The sequence below is a fragment of the Alligator mississippiensis genome, chromosome 3 (assembly GCF_030867095.1).
Source record: "Alligator mississippiensis isolate rAllMis1 chromosome 3, rAllMis1, whole genome shotgun sequence".
NCBI classification, from domain to species: domain Eukaryota; kingdom Metazoa; phylum Chordata; order Crocodylia; family Alligatoridae; genus Alligator; species Alligator mississippiensis.
In genome coordinates this window covers 20,785,107-20,808,560 of record NC_081826.1, presented here as the reverse complement: position 1 = coordinate 20,808,560, position 23,454 = coordinate 20,785,107, and the positions used below count along the sequence as shown (strand labels likewise).

The following is a 23,454-nucleotide window of genomic DNA, read 5'->3' as shown; positions in this document are numbered from 1 at the left end:
TGCCCACCTAACTAATCTGTCTAGGTCCGCCTAGATCAGCCTACTCTGATGTATGGCCACACTTCCCCAAAGCTTAGTGTCATCGGCAAACTTTGCTAGTGTGCTTTTCAGCCCCAAATCCAGATCATTGATGAAGATGTTGAAAAGCACTGGTCCAAGTAGCAAACTCTGGGGGACCGCACTAGCTACCTTCTGCCAGGTCAACATGGATCTATTAGTACTCTCTGTGTCCAACCCAAACAGTCAGATGGGTGGGAAACTGGCTGTGAGTTGTTGAGCCCACAGTCCCCTAGTTTTACCTTGAGAGCCTCATGGGACACCAAGTCAAAGGCCTTCCTAAAGTCCATATAAATGACATCAACCCCATCTCCCTTATCCAGGTGGTGAGTAAGCTGGTCGTAGAAGATGAGATTAGTCAGACATACACCCTTCTTCAGGATGAGAATTCAAAGATTTGAATTCAAATCTTTTTTCCAAAGATTTTTCTCACTACTATTTAGTTGGTCTAATAAAAAGATATTGTCTCTGACCCAAGAGCTTTGTGCATCTCTCTCTCAGAACAATACAGCTACAAAATAGATCCCTGAAACAGGAGGAAAGTACACTAAGAAGATAATGAAAAAGCAATTGGGTAGGTAAGAAGCAGGAAAAGACAACTATAAGGGGTGAGGGATCTTATCAAAGCTAGTGATAAGTAAAAATGAGACTAGAAAAAGCCATTTAAAAAGTTTGTCAGAAAGTTTAGTAAGAGAAGTTTCAGTGACGAACGGAGACCAGCAGAACAGGGTGTTCTCCTGAACACTTCCGATTAGGGATAGCAGACTGTCCAATATTGTTAAAGCACTCTGGAAAGGCGCAAGTCAAAGGCTTAGGTAAAATGTTAGCAGGATTTAGCAAGACAGGCAGACAATTCTAGAGAGATTAAAACTTTAATTTAAAACTTTGCCAACAAAAAAAATTGATTACAAAAAGGGAAATTCTCTGTACAAAAGAATAAAGGAGGTACTTGTTCGAAAAAGAGACTGTCATTGTCAGCATATACTGTATACTTGAGCACTTGAGAGCAGTGCTCCAGGTCAGCAAATGAGGAATGCCAAATATTTAACATTCACTTTAAGATTTTCAGGGGTCCAAATTTGCTATAACCAGCCAACTTAGTTTTTTGAAACTGTTAAAAAAAAGCCCCATAGTCTTGTGTCAAAAGGTTCTCCAACCCTCCCCCACACCCCCCACTTGCAAAACACATTTCATTTGCAAAGTTAGAAGCCATTCCTTCTGCAGCCTGCGTGTCAAGGTGACAATCACCTGGGTGCACAGCAGGAATTAGCTATGCTTAAGTCCCCACTTAAGGCCTTGCACTGGCTCTCTGCAGTAGGTAAATCAACAACTAGACAAATCACTTCAACTGCTACCACTTTGTAAAACCAGACTGTTAAGTAATGTGAACAACTGCTTTAGAGAGACTGTGACATGACTAATTGAAGGCCAGCTGCAACAGGATGGCTCCTGAAACATTACAAGTCAGCATTATTAACAGCTACAGGTCAACAGTAGATTAGCATTTATGCCACTGGAGTCCTTTTCCACCAAAGGATTTTAATATAAATAAAACAAGGCAAGAGCATCTTTAACATTTTATTACTGGAAACAGAAGTGCTAAGTGATTTCTGAGCCTCCATGCTTCGACAAAAACCAAAAGACATGCAACATGATGCTTGCCAGTTCCTATATTCACTCATGAGCAAGACGACCAACAGTTACATTTTTCCTCTTTCCATGCCACAACAGATCCTTGTGGAAGCTACTCAGATAAACAAGCAAATTTTCTTTTCCCAGATTCAGGAAGTTACTAGTACAGTATCTAGAATCTGTAAACCTGCAGAGCACAAGTCCAATGGAAAAAAACAAATAAACCAGTAGTAATAAAAATACTTAGCTCTGACATATCACTTATAATTTCACAGCACTACTCAAAATGACTCTTGGGATCCCTGCGGATGGTAAATATTATTTACCCCATTTTACAGATGGGAAAACTGAGGCTAAGTAACTCACTAAAGGCCATATGGTGAATAGTGGAATAACAGTTGTTAAGATTTCCTGGCTCCTAGCCCTGTACTCTGCCCATAAGAGCATACTGCCTTACAATAATAGCAAGAGAATACTATAGACAATCATGCCCCGCACTTCCAAGAAAAAGACATATAGATTGAAAAAGTATGTGACTTCTTGTTTGAGAAAGAACTTCGGAAAGCAAATCAATTCTCTGGTAACCTGGAACAAGTTTATTTCCAGTGATTCTCTAATTCCTTAAAGCTTTCAAAGCAAATGCTGTAGTCTCAGTTAATACAAACATAACCCTGTAGTTAATAACCTTCACAATAGCCACTCGCCATATGTACATTTTCTACTTTTGTGCTATTTTGTTTTGCAACTAAAATATCAACCTTGAAGCCAATGGTTTGCAGCTTGGAGACGGATACAATTTTGACTTAAATGCAGCAAGTGGTGGACATTACAAATCACAGAAATTTAGTGTGCTGGGAATATTTGTTAATGTAATTACTAACAGGAAAGGAAAGCTGTCTTTTGCCCTTAGCCTTTCCCCTCTCATCTGCAGTGGACAAGGAAACATCTCTCCACAAACACTACACCACAAGAAAAAACTGCTTTCCTGAAATGTAGCTTGGTAACAAGATTAAACATCTCAGAAACATTCTCTCTGTTATGAATGCAGTCCAATTATGCCACTTAAATAAAGGTTTCAACACCCTGAAATCTAAATGCAGGTATTGAAGAATCAGCTTTTCAGAAGCAGAATGGAGAGGTTGGTCTGATCCAACCTTTAGCCAAAGACTGGATTCTTATCTTGCCACAACCAAACAGAACTTTTCATGTACCAGAAGAGAAAGCAAGGTACCAAACACGATTATCACGTGCCACTGCATCAGAGAGGAGGGCAGTGAAATGGATGCACACTGCAACAGACGGACAGTACTAAGGCTTTCCTTAAAGGGCAGAATGGAGTTGAGCACTACTGGCTATCCTGGTGTAAGAGCTACAGTTTTTCTTCAAGTTTTTATTTTACCTTGCGCCAGAAACAAAATTCTTTAAAATCAGACAAATTCAATAGCACTAGAGAGCTTGGTTCTTAAGCACAGTGCACCAGGAAGCAGCCTTCCTGCATGCGCTCAGGACTAGTTGTTTGCCAAGACCAGCAGTTCTTCACTGGTCACCTAGTCTGAAACCTTGGCCCCAGTTGTGTCTTCTACCCCCCTGTTGTTGATCTTCTGCAGCTCTTCGTGCACTAGCAGGTGGAACACCAAATCCCGAGACCCCTCCTCTTCTATTTGGCAGCCAGCGATATCTAGAAAACAAGTGGCCAGGAAGAGAAAATTACACGTGTTGTATATGCACCACTGTCTTTTGATCTTTAAGCAGCATTAACTCACTTTATGAAAGTCCCAACCTTTGTACCTGCTAGATTTAACTGGGGGTTTATTTATCGAGAGCAGAGGGGTCAAAGATATGGCCCACAAGCTGGATCCAGCCTATTCAGCCATGTCCTGGAGGAGAGTGCTCCACAGGGCTCCAGAAGGAACTGGGGAGAGCGGAGGTAGGGCCTGCTGCTGAATTCTGCAGTACGCACCCCCCACTGGGGACACATTTTGGTGGTGGCAGAGCAAGCACCAGCCATCAATCCCTGCAGCTCTAGCACTTGCAGTGGTTAACACAGCCACTTGCACTGCTGCCAAACATGGGTTTGGATGCGGCCCAGGAAGCCAAGCAACTTGGACACAGAATTCCAATGTACAGAATACTCTCCAAATAAACTCTAGTACCTTGGGAAGTGGGGTGTGGCAAGAGGATGGTTATGATACTTATGTCACAGGACTGTAGCAAGGTAAAAGCCTCACGCTGAAGGCTGTCCCCAGTCGATCCAGGTGTAGACGTGTTGGAAAGTCAAAAGCAGCTGGAGGTGATGCTAGTTACTAGGGGTGTGTGAAACGGGCCCTATTCGATTCAGATTTGGTCTGAATCAGGGACATGATTTGATCCGTTGATTCAGATTGCTGTCCCCAATTCGATTCACACGAATGTGAATCTGACGGTTCAATGCCTATTTAGCAAATCAGCGATTCAGACACAGGCAAAGCTTTAAAAGTTTTTTCTACATACTTTGAGGTAAGTGCTGAGATGCATGGAGTGTCCCACAGCACACGGGGGGCTCTCCAGCGTGCTCGGCAGCGAACCCAGAAGTGGACCAGAAGTACTTCTGGTCCACTTTTGGGTCTGCCAAGGAACATGCAGGGCCCCCCACCGCTCCCCACAGCCCAGTGATTGGCCTCAGGGGAACCCTGGGTGCCCCTCCAGACCCAGCAGGCACCAGTCGCTGAGCCGGGAGGGCATGGGGGCACCCCCAGCACGCTCCCCGGTGCACCCGGAAGTGCTTGTGGTCCACTTCTGGGTCTGCTGCCGAGCATGCTGGGGACCCCCCCGTGCTTCTGTGAAACGCTCCATCTGCCCCAGCACTGCAGTGATCACGAGCCACTGCTACCTAGAGGTTTGTAGAAAAAACAAATTTGAAGCTGTGTCTACGTCTGAATCACTGAATCTGTCCAAACTGATTCGGAAGGATTAAAGGGTCCTTTGATTTGATTCAGAGATTAGACAACCAAATTGGGTCAAATCAAATCAGGGACCGAAGCTTCGCACAGCCCTACTAGTTGCATCCCTCCCTCGTGTACTGTGGGCATGTCTTAACCATGCTAGGCCAATAAGCCAACTAGGCCTGGATGGCTGTTTGGCTTTTTGCAATCCTGGAAAATAGGATTTTACAGAATCAAAATAAGTCCACAAATTGATAAGTCCTCCTCATAAGTGGAAGAGGGAAACAGTCTCTTGCTGCATTTTTAATTTAGGTTATACTTTTCTTTCCTGGAGGGGAGAAGGAACCACATATGAATCTCTTTCCAGAAGAGATCTATTTTATGTACCCAAAGGGTCCCCCATTGCCATGTCCGAGGAGCTCAGTTTTGCACCTACACTTGTGTGAGTTAGGGGCTGCTATTTTAAATGGTGAATTAAGGGAACAGGGAGACTAAGGTCCACTAATTTCAACTGAAATTAGACATCTAGACATCCAAGGATGAGCAGGGACTTGAACCTTTGTCTTCCAAGTCTCAGGCTGGTATCTTGACCCTTCTTGCTCTCCAGAAAAGGACATTTATGTATATTTGAGAGTTACAACAGACATAGGGTCAAATTCAGCTCTGGAGCAAGCAAGCAAACAACCGGGCACATTCCATCAAGCCAGGCTATTCCATGGCTGAATATGACCTATCAAATCTGAGGTACTAAAAGTTCTTTCAAGTCCCAACTCTGTACGAACACTCTTTTGACAAACTCTATAGGTCTTGAAAAGAAATTAAGAACTTTTAGTACCAAAGAGTCTTAATGTTATTAGTGTCCTAATTGTAGGCCATAGCTGTGGAGTATGCAACGCAAAACCAAAACTGGTGCCTTGTTAGAGGGAGTTTACAGGGATTCTAGTCATGTAAGACTACCTAACCATTCCCACTACTCAAATGTTAAGGGAAAATTTAAATGAATTTAATTGGAATCAAGAGACAATTACACATAATCAGTAAGATTGATGGTCGCTTCAGAACTATTAAAAGCAACACTTTGTCATCTTCTGATTTTTATTGAAAATTAGGTTTAGCAGGAAGGCTTGCAATAGCGGGAGCAGTTAAGGTGGTAAAGGTGAGACCTCCACCATGTTGCTGGAGATATACATTGAGGTGTCAAACATATGGCCTGGACCCAGCACACGGAGCTGTATGATCCACCCTGCAGGTTATTGCACAGGGGGTCAGTCCAGGGCACCAAACAGCAAGTGCCCTGGACCCCATGCAGTGCTATGTCCAGCCAAGGCACCATGGGTAGCGTGTACCCCATGCCAGCCCCAGGGCCACATGCATTGTAAGCCCCAGAGCTGGCATGTACTGCACGTGGCACATGGGCTGGACTGACTGTGCACTGAGCAGGGTGCAGGGGGCTGGCATTGAGCACATGCTCCATGTGGCACCCCACCAGATGCAGAGCCGGCATGCAAGGGTTACAGCAAGGCAGAGTGCTCCAGACCATCTCCTGTGCTGTCTGCAGCCCTGTGCCAGCCCCAGGGGCTGGTTCATGCTGTGTGCAGCCTGGACCTGGTGCCGCAGCTGCTCCATAGGGTGTCACAGTCCTGGTCTGGCCCAAAGATCAGCTCAGGGACACTCATCTAGCCTGCAAGGTCAAATAAATTTGACATCCTGTTGTTTGGTGTAATGCAAAGGCAATTCGACTCTGTACCTCACTGTCTAAAAATCGACAGCACAAGTTCTAAGAAGGGGTTGCCTAAATCATTAGCTTGATTTTGGCAGGAAGAAGTATACACAACCCTGATGCCAAAGCACTACGGTACAGATTACTTCAGCAATGATCTTGGATTCTTCCTTCTGCAAACAGTTTTAGCTTTGAATCACTAGCAGGATCTCAGGAAAACATCCCATTATCCAAGCCTTGCAGTTATTCTAGTCACATTACTGCCAATCTGCATTCTGTCAGTTGATTTGCAATTCATAGTTGGTGCTACCAATCAATTATAATTGGCTTCTGTTAGGTAGCAGCTAAGTTTGTTTGCCTCTTAGCTAGAGGAACAGTGTAAGATAAAAGGTAACCAAGAGGAGAACAAAGCCCACTTAGAAAACAAAGTAATAATTCCAGGGATGTCTCTATTGCCATATTATATACTACAGAGAGTTGTTTCCTACCTTCACTCCTGCAGCTAGTAAGGAACATATGCCAACTATTAACTGACAGTGATGGGAAGAAGCTTCCCATATGGCCAGTTCATTAGATGACTACTATCAGGTTTTTTGCACCTTCTCTTTCAAGACCTGCTACTGGACACATTGGAGATTGCTAAACCATCAAACTCAGAACCCTATCTGATCTGGTACATGGATGTCTACCTGAGACAGGATAGCTGTCATCCCAGTCATTGGTTGATTAATTCAAGGGGACATAAGAAGAATTAAAAAAATATTTGCTGGGGTCATACTCATTTTTTTAGTCCCTCCAATTGCAGGGCCTTCAGAAGGTCATGCCAATGAAATTAAAGTCTGGAGGGGTGGGGAGGGGGAGAAAGAAAGAAAGAAAGAAAGAAAAAAAAAAAACTCACAGAAACTGCGGTGTGGACAGGAAATTCCTTCCTCCCAAGTCCATTGGGTATTTAAACATTAAGAAGAAGTACAGGTGTCCAACCAAATTTCCTATCAGCTCATTGATGATGCTGCAAAGCAAGAAAAATTATCTGAAATACCTCAAGAAACAAAAGAGCTATTTTGTCACTTCTACCTTAAGGTGTCAGAGTATATCAAGGTCCCCCCCTCCCTGCCCAACCCAAGAACCACAGAATTTTCTCCATAGTTTATTACAAGCTACTTCTGTCAACTTCACCAACACGCCAGCACCCTGCCTTCTAGGCATTCTCTATCCAGGCTTGAGCAATGCAATACAACTAATGCTTACTAATACTGGGAATTAGAGTTTCTGTAACTCTCAAGAACTAAAATCAATTGCCACCTCTACTCAACAGCCTGTCCCCTCATCTGCTTTGTTTTTGGATCCCAATTTAACAGACTTATAGTTTTTCGGCAGAACTGGGGCCTTTGATTATTTTTGTTTCCGCATATGGAAACAGCAGATGTTTAAAAAAGGAGCAGTTTCCTGAAGGGGTGGGTTAGTCAGTAGGAAGCACAACCAGAACCCAAATACAGAAAACACAAGTTCTCTCTTCCATAGACCATGTATCTAGATGGTAGTGACAGCAGTAGTTGTGGTGCTCCATAAGCATCAATAGAAATCAGGGCACCACTGTATAGGACTGTGGACCAGCAGTCTCTGCTCAAAAAATAAAAATAAAAAAAAATAAAATAAAAAAAAAGCTTATAAACAAAATAAAGAGGGATAATAAGATACAGGCAGGCTGAACTCTGCTCAGAAGGATGGCTAGCAAATATCACATGTGTTCTGTGTGGGCTTCCTCCCCCTCTCCTCCTTAAACATAATGTGCGATATGGAGACAAGGGCTAGGAAAAAAAGGAAGTGGGAGAAGAGCTTAACCCTGTGGTTTCAGGAACAATCATGGCTTAGATTCTTGTTTAGAAGAAAACCTTCGCCGAAGGCCTACTACAAAAAATGTGAATTCATCTTATTTTTGTCTAACAAGTTCTGTACAAGTTTTCAGACATTTAATTTTCTTGCTTTCACATACTTTCTACAAGGAAAATATCTAACCATTGGCAATCCCCTTACTAACCCATTAGCTTGAAGCTCATTTTATTGTTACGATCAACCACAGATTATTGTTGGTTATATTTACAATCTCAGGTAAACAAAAATTAGTAACTACTTACGATCCGCCAATGATGTAGTTGAATCCCAGAATAACCCACGGCAAATAACAGGCCTGTAGAAAAGACACAGTCAAGTTACAACCACTAAAGGAGAGAAGAAGGCTGCAGAAGTTACTTGGCAACTTCATCTTTCAGTCTCTTAAGCATTATTATTATTATTATTATTATGCAAGTTTGACTTGAACACTTTAATTAAAATGGCAAAATATCCTTATTTAAGTAACCATTTGTACACAAATGCTTCCTATGTCTATAAAGTGTTTAAAAAACATTTTTTCACACATTCTTCCATAGCTAAAATCTGATGGGTAGTCCTGTTGGTACTGAACTTGTGCTACCGTAGGGTAGCACACAGTGGTCAGAAAGAAACAAAAACAGCAGCTCAGAGAAGAACAGGCTGAAATTCAAACTACAAATCTTACTAAGTAGTAGTGACAATTTGCAGTTTTGGGGACCTCCAAAGCAGTTTTCTACTGAAACAACGGGTGCCACATGAAGGACAGCAAGAGCCAAATCCCAAATCCTTACGCCCTTCTCCCCTTTGTGCCATACCTTAAATCTTGTCCCAAACCAAAATGATACAATCATGTCTCTGTTCAGCTGGGCCCACACATAAAGAACTGACATGATGAGAGGAATCATCAACAACTGCAATATAAAGAAACAAAGCAAAGATCATACTCACGGTCACTTCCATATAACCCTTTCATCCCACAATATTTAAAGTGGCAGCAGGACAAGCACAACATCAGCAAAGATGCTCCAAGACCTATATTGCAACACCTTTGTTGCCTGTATTTTATTATGACCTCACAAATGAACAAGGTAGCAGGTGACCAAGTGAACCAAATTGGCAAGCTGTTCTGTTGTGTAGAAAACTTGCCTCACCTGCTCACTGTGACCTTCCTATCATTTCTGCCAGAAGTGTTGCAGACTGCCCATTTCTGAGCTGGCTTAAATTTCATGCAACTGCTTCAGGTACTGGGATGCCCCAGTCTCACTCTACACACAGCTAGGATAGGTTTTCTGTGAAATGCATTCGTGCTTTCAATACCGTTTGTTGTGTATTTCAAACTTAGGAGATGTCTTCAATAAGCAGAGGTCTGTGACTTTAAATACAGCACTTAGGTGTGGACAGACAAAAAGTTCGCACTGGTATTTACATTACACTAAAAGTGAAAGTGTAGCACAGAGGTTCCCAACCGGCCACGGTGGGTTGGCTGCAGGGTCGTGGCACGAGCCCCCCACTCAGAGCCCTGTCCGTCTGCCCAGCTGTGTGGCTTCCGGGGTCATATCTGAGCTTCTGGGGTTAAAGCCAGGCACCAGGGGAGCCCCAGGAGGGAGGCAGCTTGCTCCGCATGCCCTGTGCCGCTCGCACTGGGCAGCCATAAAAAAAGTTGGGAATTACTGGCGTAGCAGACAGACAACACAAACCCCTAAACCAGTGTTACTTCCCCTGACCCAGTGGCAAATTATCTGTAAAAAAAAAAATCAGGGTAATAACTAGTTCAAGTTAGGGTTTCTCTTACAATTTCAATCCCGGTGGAGCTGCTTGCTTTTCTGCCACCTGGTGGCAGGTGTCTGTAATGACACCTACTATCCCACGAGAGCTGCACAGCTGTCTGTTCCCGAGATTGATGTCATTTATTTTGTTAACTTAATTTGTATGCTGATATAAATTACACTGATGTGTCTTTCCACATCTTTGCTGAATTAAGTTAAACTGCTCTGAGCACAAGTAAAACTAGTTTAAGTCTATCTGCATACACTTAGGGGATTGTTAGTTTAACTACATCAATTTAAAAAAAAAACGATCAAGTCAAATCAGTTCAGCTTCTTTAGTATTGAGTTAGACAAACCCCAAGAGGTCATAAAAATAGCAACAAGTTGTACTAGCAGTGCTGTTTTAGAAATGTTGACTCCTTTATACTCGCTCACTATAGGTCTTGTTTTTCTAAATCAAGAAATACAAAGAACAAGAGAGACTTTCAAGAGATTTTACAAGAGGCTCTGACAATAGTCTAGTTCGGAGGGCAGCACTGCTTTTCTGGTGCCAGACTGGAATGACCCAGCTCAGCTCAAAGGAGAGCCAGCACTAGGTCCCAGCTACTGCTGGCACTTCTTACTTCCCAGCCACAGCGTGGCACAGGTGAACCCCCGGCTCCAGGCATGATTTGGCCTGTGGGCCATAGATCGCAGATCCCTGGTCTAGCTGATAAATTTGTTCAACTAGGTTCTGTCAGAAATATGGTGTTCTTGGGGCTACTCTACTTTCTTGGACTAGTTTATATACAAAGAGGACACCCCAAGAATGAGACATTTTGGGGTGTAAAAATATTATATGCAAACTCAGAAGACAACTGGAATTCCTTTTGTATACTATTGATTTAAATTAAATACATGAATTTCAAATTCAAAGAACGGACGTCAGTGCATTTTTATGGCCATAAAATTGGGAAGTTCTCCTCATTCTGCATCAGCTTCTTTTGCTGCTTGCTATGATGAACCCCAACCTGAGAAGGGGGGGGGAAGGGGGAAGGAGCAGCCAAAGAGCTAGATCACCATCCTCACAGGCCTTACCATGAAGGCACTTGAGGAAATAGGGCAGAGGAAAATCATCAGGAAAAAAATTCCCAGTCTTACTAAAGTCAGTAGGCAAGGTTCATCTCTACCTTACAGACCAAGTCTTGTCCAGTCAGAAGTGCATCTTACAGACTATCTTGCCTTCTGCCTAACCTCAGACTCATGTTGCTAACTACCCCTCTTCTGCTTATTGAAATCAGTGGCAGAACTCATTTGGACTTCAATAGGGCCAAGAAGTCACCCCCCTGTCTCCTCGGCAGTGTAATTAACTTTTACAATACATCCCTGCCTGATGTTACCTGAGATTACAGCCAAACAGAAAAAGCTTAGACCAGCTACAAATGTAGGTAAAGTATCTGTGGGTGAGAATTTAGTTACTTCCCAAAATACTGATGAGCAGCCAATATAAATAAAGCAAGAAAGTAAAAGTGACATTTTGTAGCATCTCTAAGAGTGTGTCTACACATGAGCTTTAATGCACGTTAGCTTATTTTAATGCACATTAAAGTATCACAAAAAGTGATCTTTAGCTAATGCACATTAAAATAGGCTAGCACTTCACAATAGATTTATTAGATTTAATGCACATTACCTAAAGTGCATTAATGAACATGTGAAGCAACCCCCCGCCCCCCAAAACCAACAAACAAAAAACAAAGAAAACATTTCCTATGAAGGTCTCTGAAAAGCTGCATTACACTTACCTGCATGTCCATGGCCAAGCCAGTTATCTTTTAGTTGACAACTAAGGAAAATGCAATGAAAACAGGTGACAGACCAGAGTGATTTTTGAGGCTAAAAGCCTGACCTGTTCAATTTTAGTCCAATGAAACCATGCTGCAGCACTATATTTTGTGAAGTCCCACATTAATCTGGAAAATGGAAGACCTCCAACCACCTACAGAACAGATCAGCTGCGACTACTCAAGCTACCATACCGACAAACCCTCCACCATCACCTCAAGCAGCCACATGTAGGACTGAGACGGAGGCTGCTTTCATGCTCATTCAGTCTTTGGATCTGTGCAGAGATTACCAACTGCAAGCCAATTAATCTTTGTTAAAAACCATGTTAAAAACCCAGAAGTCTGTGTCATACATTTGTTGTTCCATTTGCTTAAGAGTTTAAGTGCTGCATTTTCTATACCTGACAAAAAAAACAGATAAGCAGAAAATTTAAAATACTGCAATTATCACGTTTCCTGAACTGCACTGCTCTAGTTTTTTTAGTGTTATTTTACCTGAGAAGAAATGTGTTTACTGTAGTATCAGATAACACTGTTCCTCAGTAATTGGTTTTACTAGCCAGAAATTAGGGGGGGGGGGGGGGGGGGAAGAGAATGGGACAGCTTTTGGTTTAACCATTTTTATTTTTTTTTTTTACCAAGTTTGTTTTCTCAGCTGCAAATTCCACATTGCTTTGAATGTCAAACAGTAATCAGATCCTTACCAGAAGAACCACCATCCAAGATTTACAGCTATAATTTAGTTGACAGTTTTGTTGGCAATGAAACAAAATCCATCTTATGTTCTAGCCACTGTATTGGGCCTGCAGGACTAACAGGAGCAAAAATGCTGTACAAGGAAACATAAGTGGAAGAGAAGGAAGGAGCAGATCTGTTAATCAAGATGGCGGCACTTCTACAAAGTTAAAGATGTAGCTGACGTAACTACAGCTGATGTTACTCACCCCCCATGTTCCTTCTCCAGCTACAATTCTTTCATAAATAGCCATAATACAGTAAAGGGACACAGGAAGAACAGGAAAGAGGGAGAATAGAGAAGGGAAAATATCAGAAATTATTAAATTCAGTTCCACTTCTAAAAAATGGCATGAAGAGGAAAGAACCCAGAACAGCCCATGTGACAGCTAAATGAGTAGCAAGCATTTCACTTCAAGATCACCAATCTGACTCAAGCCTGTCAACAGTGAAAGCTTTAATTCTCTAGCAGTCTTTACGACACTACTTTAGTCTTTTCCGTCCATGGTGAAGAAAAGTCTGTATCCATCACAATTAACAGCCTCTCTGACCTAAGAGCTGGGTGGCCATCCACAACAGTGCCAAAATGAAGCAAGCAAGGAACTCTGGGGAAGTCTTTACTGCTCCCAACTTTCCTGGGCACAGAAGACTTCAGTCACTGCAGTCAACCCAGAACTTTGCACTAGCACAATTTCTAAATTCTGCCCCACCCCTGGAAGTAGCTGATAAGACCTGGATTATAAAAGTGACTTATTTTAGATACAAATACAAGAACCAAAAAACCAAACAGAAGAATGACTTGAAGGATACAACAATGCAAATCCAGTTAAAAAGGAGCATGAACATGTAGTCTGCTGGCCTTCCATCAAAAGCACCTAAAAAACAAAATGAGTTGTTAGCAAAATATTTTCAGGATCTCCAAGAGACTTTGGTTCTTAGGAACTATGATTTCAAACCAGGAGACAACCTTAGCTCTTGCTCAGTGGGGACAACACATTATGACAAATTCAATCCAACTTTATAGGTACTTCAGTGTTTAAGGTGACATTTGCCATATCTGACCACCTCAAGCACACATTTTACCAGATGTGGAAGTAATTTATTTCAGAAGTTAATTTTTTAAAATCCATTATTACTCATACTGATTTATTCATAAGTGACCCAGGTGACCCTGTGGTTTCTGCAATCTTCCTGCCCGAGCTGTGTGTTGACACGACTGGATAGTGCAGTGGTACTAAACCTCTGGGGCTCCCCACAGGTCTGGAAATTTAGCAGTGGGAAAGCAGTAGCTGCATTAATTGCTCCCAGAGTCACAGCAATTAACACTGCCACTGCCCCCTCCACTCCCCCTGCAAAGTTTCCAGACCCATGAGGACCCCTGGCAAACTGTGATGGCAGACAGGGTCACACTGTAGCCAGATTCAGTATGAGGGATCCAGCAGGTGGATTGGCCCTACACTGGGGGGGGAGAGGAGAGGGATGGTGGCCCAATCTGGCCCACAGGGCAAGAGAGGTTGAGCATGGTTGGGATACAGCTATCTTGCCCTTATTCTTCAAATAAAAAGGAGAAAGACAGCGACAGACAGCATCATCAGTACAGAATTTTGTTAGTCTTCTTGATTCCACAGACTGGAAATATGCCAGTTATTTTTCCTTGCAAATGGAAGTCCCCAACTCCTCCACTGCCTCCTCTCTGGATATGGATGTTGAAGCATCTGGTTGTAGCCAGATCAAGCCAAAAGGGGCACAACATGGCAAGTTAGCATTCAACCTTCTGCCTTATCTTCTTTTAAGCTTCCAAAAGCAAGAAAACCAGAAGTCAGAGGGTGGCAATTTCCCAAACCAGACGATTTTATGGTTTTACTTCCTTTAATATGGCTTTATGGTATGTCTTTTATTCCCCTCTAAGAAAGCCTCATAATATACAAAATCCCAAAGATTTAATACGTTTAAAGGAATGCCGAAAAGATGTAAGAGGGCCTGTTGCATTAGTTGTGGTCATGCCCAGACCATTTTAAAAAGACAGCATGGTGTGATCTTAAGTGGATTTGACTCTACAAGTGTTAACAGATGCTTAACCCAATATCTCATAAAAAGGCAGTTACTGGCAAGGAAATTTTAATAAGGCAAGTGTGCATGCACAAATCAAATAGAGAATGTAGAGATTAAAGTGTGGTTTGCCTCTTGACTATGTAGTTCTGTAAAAATTTACATCTGTTTCCTGTGTCAACTCAGTTATTTTAGTCACTGAACTAAACAGATGAGGCACTTCTTTTTTCAGGATTCCCAACAGCCCCCCAAAAGCCAAGACAAATGAATAACCATTAATTAAACCTATTCCCTTCTCTCTCAGAAACAGCATCCCCAAGTATAAATTTGTACCACAGCACTAAACCCCCCTCTGAAGATACAAGGGACTACCAGCAGGGGTGGGCAAAATGCAGCCCAGGGGCCAGATGCGGCCTGCCAGGCCATTCTATCTGGCCCGCGGGACTCCTAAAATATTTAGAAAATTAATATTTATCTGCCCTGAGCTGCCTGTCATGCAGCCCTTGATGGCTTGCCAAAACTCAGTAAGCGGCCCTCTGCCCAAAATAATTGCCTGCCCCTGGGCTACAGGAATGTCAGAGTATAACTCTCAGCAGCAGAGCACTTGCTATGGGCAAGTCAACATAAAAAAAAAAAAACCAAAACAAACAAGCCATCTTGAATTTTAAATCTTGGGCTGATTCCACAAGCCGGGCTGTCAAGAGTAGTTTTTTAATTTGAAAAAGGCATGTATTTTCAGTCCCCAGTCCTGCATCACTATCTGTTAGCCTGGACTTTTGCAGCAACTCATATGAAACTCCAGAGGCAGAGAAGTCCACATTAACAGATGTGAGGGCAGCATAAAGACTTAGGTGAGGTTGTTGCACAGATATAAATGGCGTCTACCGTGACTTAAAAACAAAATCACAGAACACAAGAAGAAAAAGAAGCAGAACCACACTTGTAAACAGACATCAAAATGCTCAGGGGCATCTACTGCCCTCAGTGTACACACACAGCTCAACAGAGCAAGAAGGTAAAGATGGGGCTTTCTTTAGTAACATCTGTATTACACAGCATGCAAGTATTACTGTAATTATTTTATATTCCACCCCCAAACAGGAAAGGGTTTAGATACTGCTTAAAAAAAGAAAGAAAGAAAATTACAGGCCTTTTCTGAGGGATTTTTTTTTTTAATTTGGTTACAGAAAAGTTTTTTCCTCCCCCACTGTTGCTGTGAGAACTTATGCAGAGGAAGGTGACTGACTCTATAAGAAACATGACTAGTAAGACAAAAAACAAAATAAGCAAAAAGGTTATTTTCTCTAAACTTTTTCCTTTCTAATTATCTTGGGGTTTGTTTAAGTTGTGGATAAATGAAAAATTAAGAGGCTTTGAAGTTAGTGTCCCTTTAAACATCTGAAAATCCTGAGCTGAGTATTTCCATTCCCAAGACAGCAAAACAAGTATTATAAGGGTCTAAGGAAACCATTTTATAATCACCAATTTCAAGTCCTCTTATTCTCAGAGGAGAAAAACTAAGCCAGGGATGTAATTTTTGTTATTAAAATAAAGGGCTCTGGAAACCCAGCTATGTCTTTTCTGCACTTCCCAGATAAATGCAAGTTTACAAATAAACTTGAGCAAGATCCTCAAAGCTGATCTTTAACGTTAGCATCTGCCCAGAAAAGTTATATAAAGGATGTATTAAAGTGCAATACATCCCACTGATTGTGGGAATTTTGCTCACAAATTGACAGCAGTGCTGGTCTACATCATGAGCAACTTGTGTGCTCACAACTGTAAATCTTGAAATGCTTGAAAGTTTTTAACAGAGGGCAAGGATTAGTGGAGGGGCTCTGAAGCAGTCAACTTTCTTATTTCTAGAAAAATTAACTGCAAAAACTATTTTGCCAGTCAACTGTACCTCTCCAGGGCAGAACTAGCCCCAACTATAGAAGTTTACAGTGGGGTACAATTTATTGTTAAGAAGGTCATTTATTTCATATTCTTGGCATCATAAATACAGGAAAGCACCCAGACTTCCCATCATAAGAGCTCCTTGTTCACATATGTGCAAAGCTGTCTTCAATATTCAGCGTTTTGGTGCCTTCTTAATGATTGCATGTAATCAGCAATTTAATCTTTTCTTTCCTCAACATGTTAAGCTCTACCTAGGACCAGAAAAGCCTGCTCTTTAAATTATGGTATGAGGTGCTTACATATAGCTACTTACAGAAAAGGCTAGACAGACATCTGTTACCTGAGCATTTCCAGTTGTGAGTCCTAATGATCTCTGCATAATTAGGGTTATACAGAAGGCAGGGCAGGGTGGCACTTTAGAGGCTAATTCATTCAGAGAGGCATAAGCTTTTGTAGGCAACAACCTACTAGCGTCTGACAAATATGAAAGAAAGCTTATGCTTCTGAACTAGTTAGCATCTAAATGCCTTGTTACATGTCATACTTAGAGCTGCTCAAACGCTGATCAGTGTTAGTGCTAGCTGAAGTTTAGAGCAGTTGCACCTTAAGACTAAACACTTTGACTATTTCCCACCTTCATAGCTGTGACTTGCCACTAGAGGGCTTGTGAGCAGGGACCCGATCAGGAGCTAGAGCTGTAAGCTGCCACTGCAGGGCTGGTAAACCAGGACAGGCTTGTTTCCTTGCTCTAGGCAGGGGTGAGACACATGGGTTGGGTGGAGTGGGGGCAGGAACATGGAGCTGGCAGGTAGAGAGTTAAGCGGGTGGGCCTGGGTAACAAGATGGGAGGTGGAAAGGAAGTGGGGTGGAGAAATGAAGGAAGTCAACCACTGAAGGATAAAACAGAAAGAAGAATTTAAAAAAGGAAGCAAATTAAAGAAGGTCTTATGTTTTAATAAATTGTGATTTGGATTTGGGGTGTGGAAGGTGCTGGTCATATTTCTCAGGGTGGCTAGGAGGTGGGAGTGGTGAGGGAGGGCACTTTTGAAGGAGCTACTGCCCCTGCCCCAAGAAGGAAGTCCCAGCTCACAGGTATATGAGAGTCCCCTACCTTGTTCTCCCCTACTCCTGGACCTGTCCACAGTCTGTAACTTGGCTAGCTGGCACACGCTGTGCAGGCTGTTTGCATGGGCCAGGCGTGGGAAGGTCACATGCCCGGGAGTCGGGGTGGGGAAGGTAACATTGCATCTTGGGATGCTGGAGAACCGCAACTTGGGTGGCTCATCTGCGGGGGGTGGTCACACACTGATGGAACACGAGCTGGTAACATGGATCAGAGATAACCTGCCTTGGAGTGGGGTAACTTTAATCCACCTAAAGTATACTTAAAACTAGTTTAAGATATTAAGGTGTGGATAATCCAGGGGTTAAAAGCTTCAGGACCTGCCTAAAATTAATGTGCAACAAGGCCCCAAGGTGTCACTCTGCCCTGCCTTCTACCCGACTTCAAGCTAATCCAGCTAACTACCCCTCTAAAGCTATGTAAAAGGACAAAAGTTCCACTTTATGAAGGATTTAAAAGTTACATATGTGGCTGTATTCCAAATCAGAACTAAAAACAAACAAACAAAAAATGATCTGGAGGAAGTCTGAAAAAAATTATTTTGCATGAAAACACTGTTTCAATTTAAGAATATTAGCACATTACATTTTGTAATTTTATTTTATTATAAGAAGCCTTTTCAGAAAAAAAATCATTTCCAAAAAGTATCTTAACAGAATGTTTCACGAGACTGAACTCTCCCCTCACCAGGTATTTTCTTCCTAAATGAAATTCCAGGTGGATCTCAGACTCCAGAGTATTTCAATAGTGACAGAACTGTACAATCAGTGGAGTATTATTCTTTCAGGATTACTCAGAATAGCTCTACTATGCACACATCCCTCAAGAGAGTCTGCCTTTTCTAAAGAAAAGGATGGGGAAATCCTTCTCTGTCCCAGCTTTAAGTGATTTGCCAAAGGCAAGCAATTCATCTGGCTCCTTTATTCCAAGACACTAGAATCAGCAAAACAGCGATAGTCTCTCTTCCTACTGCCCCATAACCAATGACTGAAAGTTGCAGTACTACCATCCTTAGATTGGTCCAGTGAAAGAGCTACAGTCAAGGATTCAAAATGGTCGGACATCATTTAGAAACGCAACCTAGGAGAAGCACAGCGAATGGATTCTCAACACAATCTTCTGTTGACCAACAGTTGCAATAAGAACATGCTACTGTCTGTCTGTCTCAGAAATGTCTTATCCTTTTGCAGAAGCCATTCCAGCTGGAATTATATACATTTTGAAAAATGCTTAGTCTTTTTGCTAACTCATGGTGAAGCCTACCAAATGCATGTGCTATAGTTATTAAGATAAAACATACCTGTTTCTAACCGTGATGAATACTGATACAAAAAATATAAGTTCACCAAATACAGAAATCCAGTTCCTGGACCCACTGGAAAGTAGAACGTTGCTGTTAGCGGCCGCCAGATCTGTTCAGAAGAAAAAAAGAGAAGGAGTACAGGCATAATTGTAAAAGAATTATAATCGTGGAGCTTAGTCTGTTACCATACAACAGAGAAGATGAAAGAAGTTTTAAAAGTATTCCAGCCAATCAAAATATTTTATGTGGAATCCCTTTTACTTCAGGTTTTCAAGTCCAGAATGCATAGGCATTTGTCAGGGATCGTTTGGAATAACAAGTCCTGAGTTTGTGCATGGGGCTGGACTAGAGGAGGGGTGCTCAACCTCTGGCCCATGGACCAAATCTGGATTGCAGAGCCATGTTATCCAGCCTGCAGGAATCCCTGCATGTCCAGATCGGGGCTGCTGTGTATCGCCCCCTCCCTGTGCATCCAAATCAAGGCCACTACCTCACCGCATACCAGCGGACGGGTCAGGATTGAGCTGAGCACCCACTCACAGCAGCATAGGGCTCTGCCTGCCAACCCCATATGCTGGTTCAAGCCCATCAATTGGACCCAGCCCATCTGGCCTGTGGGGTCATAAGGTTGAGTATCACTGAACTAGAGAACCCTGAAGTCCTTTTCAGCCCTAGGATTCAGGCAGTGTTATTGCCACTTTGGAAGTCATTGCATCTTTTGTACTGCCTGGTATGATTAGCTAAGCTACTTAGTAGCCATCAGATGTCACTCTGATAGTTTCCAGCACACTTCCAAAACATTGCATACATTCCCCCCCACACCCACAAGTGCCCTGCAGATGGGCAACACTCACAGCTGTTCATCTGGGGACCCCATCTCCTGCCAGCCCCCGTGACAGATACTGCTTCACTCCAAGCAGCACACACTGCTGCAGGCAGAGAGGAGATGTAGGGCTATGCTTTTCACCCCAGCTCATTCCCTTGCCCCTCCTACTCTCTCAGGGCTCTCTCAGCCAGGACCAAGTATTACCAATGTAAACTGGCTGATACTCTTTGATCTACCTTATGCGTCCTGTTGCTCATCCCCTTGCCTCTCCAAATCCTCAGCGCCTGTCACATGCCACTTTTGTGCAGCCCAACACCTGCTAGACAGGTGTCCTTAGACTCTTGTCTGTTACAGGCCCAGGACCAGAGATGGAGGGAGGGAGGCAGGGGGAACTGCCCTGGGGGAACAAAGGGCAGAAACTAGCCCACCGATCCCTGGGGTGGTATAGAGCCATATGCACAGAGTCTACATGCCACATTGCAAGTAAATGTGCACAGGGCCAGGCACGGCTGGGAAAGCACTTCTTGCTGGCAGCATGAAGTGGGAATATTACATTTGTATTATATTTGATATTATGGTATAATACATCAGTATCATTCATTAAATTCATTGACAATATAATTCTGTTTATAACATAACATTCACAATGTGCATGTAAGTGTTTGAAATGGGGTGCTGTTGAACTCTGACGTTAGAGAGGTGCCTTGAGTGCAATGAGGTTGAGAGCCACTGCTTCAGATGCCCCAGCCTAGACAAATTCAGAATGACAGGGTTGGACCTCAAGCTTCATAGTTCAGGAGGGACTAGCACAAATAAGCATGTGACTCCAACTCTTCAGGTCATAACTACTTTGGGTCAGTATGTGGAAAAGGAAGACAGCTTGAAGGCTCGTAATGACATAAAGCAGGGCTGTCCAACTGGTGGCCTGCAGGCTCCTGCCCAGCTGCCACTCCTGGGGCTTGCGTGGCAGGGTGGGCTTGCACTGCCCATGTGGCAACAACCAAGGTAAGGCTGGGAGCTCATCGATGTAGGTGCAGAGAACAGAAGGGGGGGGGAGGCTTGGCTCTACACACACAGCAGGGGTCCAGGAGTCCACAGGACATGGCAACCCCTTTGCCATGCAGCCTACATGGTGTGCAGCCCCAGGCTCAGAACTGATGTGGCATGCAGCTCCAGCCCCCCCCGAAGCTGGGCAGCCCTGATAGCCTTACAGGATGGGGATCTTTTCTTTCCTTCCCAACTGTTTTAGATGGGAAGGGCAACATGGTTTCTTATTGCCCGTGTTTAGGCACAGAGAATGAACGAATTGTTTTGTGCTGCAAGAGAGGCCTTCCATCATCCATCCCTCACCCAGAAATTTAATGAGCACCCTGGATAGTCTCATGCCAGCAACTCATGCTCCAAGAACTTAGGGATGTTGGTCACTGGGCTCCTACCAGACCATGATTTAAACACCTTGACTCCCCCACCACGCACCCTTCCCAAAACTCCAGACAAAAAGGCAACAAGCCAACCAAGAGGGAGCAGAAGATGAACTCTGCTAGCCCTACCCAGAGTCCTCCCACATCTGTCCCAAACCTACTATAGGCTGAAAAGCTGCAGTCAGCATCTTGTAATGCCTCTCTACCCTCCTCCATCACAACAGTTAGCAGAGGCTGAGCTCATTGTCAGCAGTTCTAAGCATAAAACTTCAACTCTTAAAATAGTAACTGTTTTACATCAATATATGGAAAGAGACAGACAGTACAAACATATCAAGACCCTATCAAGTTGCAAAGAACTTTGTTCCAGCTACTCAGTTGGTCTAATAAAAGCTTTCACATCTACCCAAAGAACCTGGCCTGCCTATGTTGTTACAGACCAACACAGCTACAGCCAAAAACCTCTACCAAAATTGATAAAACTCAGCTTTTCTAATTCTGTTCTAGCTCACCAGGTCTGGCTAAAAGTTTGCGATGATTAGGGCTAAACTAAATCTTGTCATCCTCGTTCTGGAAAGGAACATGCAACAAGCCCCACCTTGTACAGGCACATATGAGGCATACCTGGGAGTGTCCAGATAGAGTTTTAAGCCAGTAGGTATAGGGAAATTATAATGAAGTACCTGCTCTAATGCATAAATGTGCAAGTGCAGAGAGAGGGATCAGACACATCTTCGAGACTGCCGAGCTGACACGTTGCCTCGCAGACCCAAAGAGTTGTCTGAACACTGCTCTCTGGGATGCAGCATCCGCTTGGCAAGGGAATTAACTTCCTACTTAGTGCACTGCGTTTCTCTCTTATGAAAAGCACTTTATGGGGGGGGGAAGCCTGGTCTCTCCATGGACGTCTCAAGTCTGACCTCACCCTAGGTACAACTGCCGAGCAACAAGGACAGTTAGTGGTATGGAGGAGCTTCCATATGAGGACACTAAAGAGGCTAGACTTATTTAGAAAAAAAAAAAAGAAATGCTTGAGGGGGGACATACAGGTCTACAAAATCCGACATGGCGCAGAGAAAGTCAACAGGGATATATGATTTCCTCCCTCTCTCAGTACGAGAGCTAAGGGTCACCAAGTGCAACTTGCTACCTACTCGTTTCACGAAATGAAACGAGTCTGTAGCAGGCATTAAGCTGAGCACAGGAAGTTTTTTCACGCAGCGCATGTCATTCAAGCGCGAAGCTCACTGTCACCAGATGCTGTGGGCGTTGACAGTGCAGCTGGGCTCAAACAGGGAGTGGGCAAGTGCTTGCAGGAAAGGGGCATGAGGACCTACCAAGCAGGGGGACGAGGGAGATGGCATCAGAAGATGAACTTCCTAAACCTTAAACGTGGGAGGCCGCAAGAGACAGGCACGCCAGGAAAAGCCCGGAAAAGCCCCGGTCAGAGGGTGCTCGCTCTCCCCGTCAGCGTCTGCTCCTGCCCCTTTTAACATGGGGAGGGATCTCCTGGGCCAGGTCTGCCACGGAAGCTATAAGCCCCCTTTAATACAGGGGCACTAGTTCTGCGCTGCTGAGCGCTCGGGACAAGGACTGCTGAAACGGGGCGCAAAGGCTCAGCACGAGACAGCGGGGGTCGGGGAGCAGAGCAGGGCACAGCGCCCGCCGCCCTACAAGCAGCCCAGCGCCAAGGAGCGGCGCCCCAGCGTCCACCACGCGCCGGACTACAGCCCCCAGCAGGCTCCGCGCGGCGGCGCCGAGCCGCCGAGCGCGCCAAGGCCGCGCGGCATGCCGGGAGATGTAGTGCGGGCCCTACCTGGAAGCGGCCGAGGAAGGCGTCGGGCCAGAGGAAGAGGTACACGGGGCTGATAAGGCCCAGCTTGCCCACGAGCGGCAGCGCGATGGAGCCGGCGAACCAGTAGCGGGTGATGAGCGGGATGCTCCGGAACCAGTCCCCCAGGTCCGACATGGCCGGGCCTAGTCGCTGCTCCGCCGCGGGGGAGGCGCTGGCGCTAGGGGCGGTCTGGCTCCGCCCGACGTGGCTCCTCCGAGTTCGGCCGAGCCGCAGCCGCTTCCAGCTCCGCCCCTCCGCGCTGCGACAAGATACCGGAAGTCCCGCCTCTTAAAGGGGCCGCACCCCCGCTTCACACCTCCACCACCCGCGAGGGCTTCCCGAAAGGGCTGAGATTTCGTGTTCTAGAAATCAGCACACCCGGGAAGACACGGAGAGGAAAGATATAGACATCATATATCGATATAGTTAGCTACAGATACAGAGAGACACATATATAGAGAGATAGG

At 44.2% G+C, this 23,454-nt stretch overlaps 1 protein-coding gene across 1 annotated transcript; it reads right to left on the bottom strand.

Moving 5' to 3' along the window:
• Positions 1–1,622: 1,622 nt before the first annotated feature.
• Positions 1,623–23,237, bottom strand: DERL1 (derlin 1). The gene is made up of 8 exons (XM_006269845.4): positions 22,970–23,237; positions 18,904–19,015; positions 13,340–13,404; positions 11,753–11,779; positions 9,018–9,113; positions 8,466–8,518; positions 7,229–7,339; positions 1,623–3,367 (listed from the first exon to the last, which is right to left on the bottom strand). The coding sequence occupies exons 1-8, from the start codon at positions 23,120–23,122 to the stop codon at positions 3,226–3,228; spliced, it is 759 nt and encodes a 252-aa protein (XP_006269907.1). The 5' UTR covers positions 23,123–23,237; the 3' UTR covers positions 1,623–3,225.
• Positions 23,238–23,454: the final 217 nt, after the last annotated feature.